The following is a 6,488-nucleotide window of genomic DNA, read 5'->3' as shown; positions in this document are numbered from 1 at the left end:
TGATCGAAAACTTCTCCGAGCTGGGGAACCTGCAGTTGCATCTCCTACTTTTGAGCATTTACAGTTTAATACTCCACCACTTTTAATTGGAAAGTCCAGTACTGAAAACGAGAAGAAAAAAGAAACGAAAGGCGCTATGTTAAAACTTACTAAACCTCAAGTAGAAATGTTGAGGGAAAAAGCAAATCAAGGAAGAAGTATTGAGGATAGTAAAGAGCGTAGTTACACGCGTTATGAAGTTGTGACTGCTCATATATGGAGATGTGCATGTAAGGCAAGAGGTCATAAATTTGAGCAGCCTACAAATTTATGCATTTGTGTTAACATACGTAAAAAAATGGATCCACCTTTGCCTAATACCTACTTTGGCAATGCCATCGTTGATGTCATTGCCACCGGGGCCTCAGGTGACATTGCCTCGAGCCCATTGGAGTGTACTGCTAAAAGGGTTAGGGAAGCTATTAATTTGGTGACAAGTGATTACGCAAACTCAACGATTAATTTCTTGAAAAAACAAGAGGATTTGTCAATATATCAAGATATTCATGCATTTAGAAACAAGGAGGGTCCTTTCTATGGGAATCCTAATCTTGGTGTGATAAGTTGGATAAGTTTGCCAGTATTGGGGTTGGATTTTGGATGGGGCAAAGAGATACATATGAGCCCAGGAATTCATGAGTATGATGGTGATTGTGTTATACTACCAGAGAATGAAGGGGATGGATCTTTGACTGTTGCAATTGTTCTTCAACTTGCTCATGTCGATGCTTTCGAGAAATTTTTCTATGAAGATATTGAATGTTGAAAAAAGAGAGTAAAGATTTATGAGAAGAAAGGGAAACAAATCAAGAACATATGTAACTTTTCTTGTAATAATAACACTATTACTACCCATATATAGCCAAGCAAAATAACACTTGAATGTATTCCTATTCTAATAGGTTCCTCAAATCCTTATTTGAAAATCTTAATTGTATGAATGCTTTAACAGTCTATCAATCTCTAACATGTCTACTTAGATTTCATGAGAGTGATTACAATCATATCCTATTGAAGATATCCTTATATGAAAGTCTTTAAATGGTCTCCGGATTTCAAACCACAAGTGAAAACATGTATTGATACTGTTTGGATTCTCATTCACAAACTTTCTTGGCATCTCTTTAGATGGGATAGTCTCTAAGATCTTAAGTGTTGTTGGAATTGTTGTCGCCTTTGATGTTGCTCGACATATGTACTCTAAGTCTCGAGGCAATGTAGCTAAGATTAAGGTTGAGATTGATCTTCTTGAACCCAAACTAGACCAAATATGGCTTGGCTATAATATGTTAGATGACACTGGAGGGATAGGATTTGGCTTGATATACGAGGATGTTGTTAAGAATCTGCTTTTGAACTGCAGTAAATTTAATTTTATTGCCTATGTTTTAAGTAAGACTTAGTCAATTAGTTGTTAGTCATGCTTTCCTATTATTTAGGAGTTGTTAACTGAGCTGCTAGATCGTGAGTTATTATTTTTTTACTTTTCATTCTAGGCTCTTATATATCTAATCTGAAGCATTAATAAAATTCTTCTTCTTCTGCTTTCATTCTTTTTTCTCTCTCTCGTCTTTTTTTGTTTTAGGCGCAGTCTTTGATTTCCCTTTGTGTTATTTAGCTTAAACAGGTTTTTAAAACCTTCAATTGGTATCAGGAGCTTTATTTCTTAACGGACCTGTGTGTGTGGGAGCCAATCAAATTTTGTGAATACCATGAACGGAGAAGCAGGTTTTTCTTCAATGGCACCACCAACTTTTGGTGGAGAAAGTTATCGAATATGGGTTGTTAGAATGCAGGCATATCTGGAAGTTTTGGATCTCTGGGAGGCTGTAGAAGATGAATACATCATTGCTCCCTTGCCAAACAATCCCACGATGGCGCAAATTAAAAATCACCAGGAAAGGAAAATTAGGAAATCAAAGGCAAAGGCATGTTTATTTGCTGCAGTTTCATCCACTGTCTTCACTCGTATCATGTCTCTGAAGTTGGCAAAAGAGGTATGGAATTATCTTAAGACTGAGTATGAAGGAGATGAGAGAATACGAGGGATACAAGTGCTGAATTTGGTACGTGAGTTTGAGCTGCAAAAGATGAGGGATAGTGAAACCATAAAGGAATATACTGATTGACTTCTTAACATTGCCAATCACGTCAGATTGTTGGGTTCCACTTTTAACGATTCAAGGATCATTGAGAAAATCCTTGTAACGGTACCTGAAAGATTTGAGGCGACCATTACAACCTTATAAAATACTAAGGACTTGTCCAGTATTACACTAACAGAGCTCTTAAGTGCCTTTCAAGCACAAAAGCAACGACGTGTTATGAGACAAGAAGGAGCTGTTGAAGGAGCTTTACTTGCCAAGCATCAAGATGATGGACGATATAAGAAAAAGAAGAACAAGAAGTACCAACCAACAGATGGAGAAGGTGCAGCACGCAACAACAAAAACAAAACAGGTAGCTTCAAAGGAAACTACCCTCCTTGTAAGCATTGCAGCAAGATCGGACACGCACCTTTCAAGTGTTGGAGAAGGCCTGAAACTAAGTGCAGTAAGTGCAATCAGTTTGGACATGAAACAATTATTTGTAAGAACAAAACTTAGCAGCATGATGTAGATGTTCGAGTTGTAAATGAACAAGAGAGGGATCAACTATTTGTTGCATCATGTTTAGCAAGCAATGTTTCTAGCGAGTCGTGGTTGATTGATAGCGGATGCACAAATCACATGACTCATGATAAAGAACTCTTCAAAGAATTGAAGCCTACTCAAGTAGTAAATGTTTGAATATGCCATGGTGGTCACATTCCAGTAAAAGGAATGGGAACTATTGCAATTGAGACACAAGCAGGTACAAAAACAATAACAGATGTTCTTTATGTACCAGACTTAGACCGAAACTTGTTAAGTGTTGGTCAATTGTTATAAAAAGGTTTCAAACTTTATTTTGAAGATAAATATTGCTTGATCAAGGATCCCTCAGAGCAGGACTTGTTTAAAGTCAAAATGAGAGGAAAAAGTTTCTCATTAGATCCATTTGAGGAAGAGCAGATATTGTATTCAGTAAATGAAAATGTCATTGAGTTATGGCATACGAGACTCGGGCACTATCATTATCAAGGGCTTGTCAAATTGAAAAAGTTGAAGATGGTGGAGAGCTTACTTGATCTGGAAGAAAATTCCACTGAATGTCATGCCTGCCAATTTGGTAAGCAACACAGAAAGCCATTTCCAAAATCAACCTGGAGAGCCTCACAAAAGCTACAACTAGTTCACACTAATGTCGCAGGGCCTCAAAGAACTCCATCACTATAAGGTAGCATCTATTACATTCTTTTCATTGACGATTTTACAAGAATGTGTTGGATTCTTTTCTTGAAATTCAAGTCAGAAGTTGCTGGTGTACTCTGGAAATTCAAGAAATTGGTGGAAAATCAAAGTAATTGCAAGATTCAATCTTTGAGGTCTGATAATGGGAAGGAATACACCTCAACGAAATTTGATTCATTCTGTGAGGAGGCCGGCATTGTGCATCAGCTTACAACACCATACACACCAGAACAAAATGGTGTTAGTGAAAGAAGAAATAGATAGATAATGGAGATGGCCAGATATATGTTGCATGAGAAGGGGTTGCTTAAGAAATTTTGGGCAAAGGCAACAAATACTGCAGTTTTTATGCAGAATTGACTTCCAACGAAAGCTTTGAAGGATAAAACACCATTTGAAGCTTGGTACGGGTTTAAGCCTTCACTAAGTTTTCTTAAAGTGTTTGGTTGTGTCTGTTTTGTTCATGTTCCTCAGGTTAAACGTGACAAACTTGACAAGAAGGCAATCATAGACATCCATGTGGGTTACAGTAGAGTTTCTAAAGCCTACAAAGTCTATCATCCTCAAATAGGAAATATGACAATTACAAGAGATGTTCATTTTAGTGAGAATGAATAGTGGGACTGGAAGAACTCTCAGAAATCAGGGAAACGCTCTCTAGAAGCAAACATCAGCCCTTCCGAAGAGCAAAAATTAGAACACTGGCAGTAAGAACTAGAAGATAATCATCCAGTCAAGGGGGGAGATTGTTGTCAGATATTTATCAGAGGTGTAATGTCGCCATCTATGAACCTGCTAGTTCCGTATAAGCTTTTCAAGACCCAAAATGGAAGAAAGCAATGGAGGAGGAGATCTTCATGATTGAGAAAAATAAAACTTGGGTGTTGGTCGACAAACCTAAAGATAAAAAAGTCATTGTTGTGAGATGGATCTTCAGAACAAAGTTAAATGCAGATAGTTCCATCAACAAATACAAGGCGAGGCTTGTAGTTAAAGGGTACGCACAAATTTATGGTGTTGATTACTTTAACACTTTTTCTCCTGTTGCAAGATTAGACACAATCAGATTGCCACTTGCAATAGCAGCACAAATGGAATGGAAGGTGTTCCAACTCAATGTCAAATCAACCTTCTTAAATGGCATACTGGAGGAGGAAATATATATCGAGCAACCATCAGGATTTGTGAAACACGGTAATAAAGACAAAGTCTATCTACTAAAAAAGGCTTTGTATGGCCTAAAGCAAGCACCAAGAGCTTGGTATAGTAGGATAGATGATCATCTGTTAAGCTTGGGCTTTGAAAAAAGCTTATCTGAATCCACTTTGTATGTAAAGCATAAAGACACTGATATACTTATTATGTCACTTTATGTTGATGATCTTCTGGTAATAGGAAATAATACAAGGCTGATTGAGGAGTTTAAAGAAGAAATGATGCAAGTTTTTTAAATGACAGATCTTGGTCTTATGACCTATTTTCTTGGAATGGAGATCAAGCAAAACAAAAGTGAAGTGTTCATTTGCCAGAAGAAATACGCAAAGGAAATTTAGAAGAAATTTCAAATGGAGGAATGCAAGTCAATGAGCACGCCGATGAATAAAAAAGAGAAGCTCTATCAAGAAGATGGAGCCGACAAAGTTGATGAAGGTTATTATAGAAACTTGATTGGATGCATAATTTATCTCACTGCAACAAGGCCTGATATTTTATTTGTTGTAAGTCTCTTATCTCGTTTTATGCATTGTGCAAGTGAAATGCATTTAAGAGAAGCAAAAAGAATATTAAGATATATCAAAGGTACTATTGACTATGGTGTAAAGTTTGAGAAGTGTTCAAGCTTCAAGTTACTTGGATTCTCAGATAATGAATTGGGCTGGATCCACAGATGATATGAGAAGTACCTCTGGCCATTGTTTCAGCCTAGGTTCAGGAATATTCTCATGGTAAACAGGAAATTATTGCACAATCAACTGCGGAAGCTGAATTCATAGCACCAACAGGAGCAGTAAATCAAGACTTGTGGCTTAGAAAGATCATGTATGAGTTACATTTGGAACAGAAGGAAAGTACTATCATTCTTGTCAACAACCAGACAACTATTGCAATCTCAAACAATCAGGTGTTTCACAAGAAGACCAAGCATTTCAACATCAAGTTCTATTTCCTGAGAGAAGTGCAGCAAAGGGGAGAAGTGACTCTAGTCTACTGCAAGTCTGAAAATCATCTAGCAGATCTGTTTACTAAGCCTTTATCGATCAGCAAATTCGAGCTTCTTAGACAGAAAAGTTCTTAACAATGCACTTTTCTCTCAGAAAGTCACTCAACTTCGAATTTTAACTCAAAAGTCACTCAACTGTCCACTCTTCTCTCAGAAAGTCACTCAATATATTTAATTGCTTTTTAAATTAAATTTTGATGATATTAATTGTTTATATAACAAATCAAAATTTTAAAAAATAAAAAATACCATTTACACCATTTAATGATCCGCTCTACTTGACCCGACCCACTAAAATATAATATTGACCCATTTTATGACTCTTTCTCCTTCTGCTGTGCGTTTTTTTTTTTTTCTGGTTCTCCATAATGTTTCTTCTTCCTCTTTTAGTTTGCTCTTTTAGTTAGGTTTTAATTTAGGCATCTCAAATTCAAGGTCTATATTATGTAGGAAATTAAAGGAATTTGATGCATGGGTTTTTTTTCCGTATTATATTTTAATTTCAATTTGATTTTGAAATTCTATTAGTAACACTCTTAGTAATCCTAAATTCGAATCAATGACAGCTAACCTGAGTGAAAGTGGAAGAGATGGCAACAAGGAAAGTTGCAGCAGACCCTAGAAGAGATGGCAACTTAGTAAATTCATTAACTTGCTTCATAAAGGAAAAAGTGCATACATAAAATGACATTTTATATTTTTAGGAGCAGAGGAGTAATTTAGGAGTTAGGGCAAAATAAAATGGGTCAATATTATATTTTTAGCAGGTCGGGTCAAGTGTAGCGGGTCATTAAATGGTATTTTTGATTTTTTAAAATTTTGGTTTGTTAAATAAAAAAATTAGTATCAGCAAATTTTAATTAAAAAAACAATTAAATATATTGAGTGACTTTTTG

General features: G+C 36.1%; 1 protein-coding gene across 1 annotated transcript; it reads left to right on the top strand.

Annotated features, from left to right (window-relative positions):
• The first annotated feature begins 6 nt into the window (after window positions 1–6).
• LOC125851599 (spermidine hydroxycinnamoyl transferase-like) lies at window positions 7–847 on the top strand. Its single transcript, XM_049531368.1, has one exon. The coding sequence runs from the start codon at window positions 137–139 to the stop codon at window positions 803–805; it is 669 nt and encodes a 222-aa protein (XP_049387325.1). The 5' UTR covers window positions 7–136; the 3' UTR covers window positions 806–847.
• Window positions 848–6,488: the final 5,641 nt, after the last annotated feature.

Source organism: Solanum stenotomum, unplaced genomic scaffold, assembly GCF_019186545.1.
Source record: "Solanum stenotomum isolate F172 unplaced genomic scaffold, ASM1918654v1 scaffold28043, whole genome shotgun sequence".
Taxonomy (NCBI): Eukaryota; Viridiplantae; Streptophyta; class Magnoliopsida; order Solanales; family Solanaceae; genus Solanum; species Solanum stenotomum.
This window is presented reverse-complemented; position numbering and strand designations above follow the sequence as displayed.

Excerpts from the sequence above, each read along its gene's own strand:
- LOC125851599 (XM_049531368.1), top strand. The coding sequence starts at position 137 with ATGTTAAAACTTACTAAACCTCAAGTAGAAATGTTGAGGGAAAAAGCA.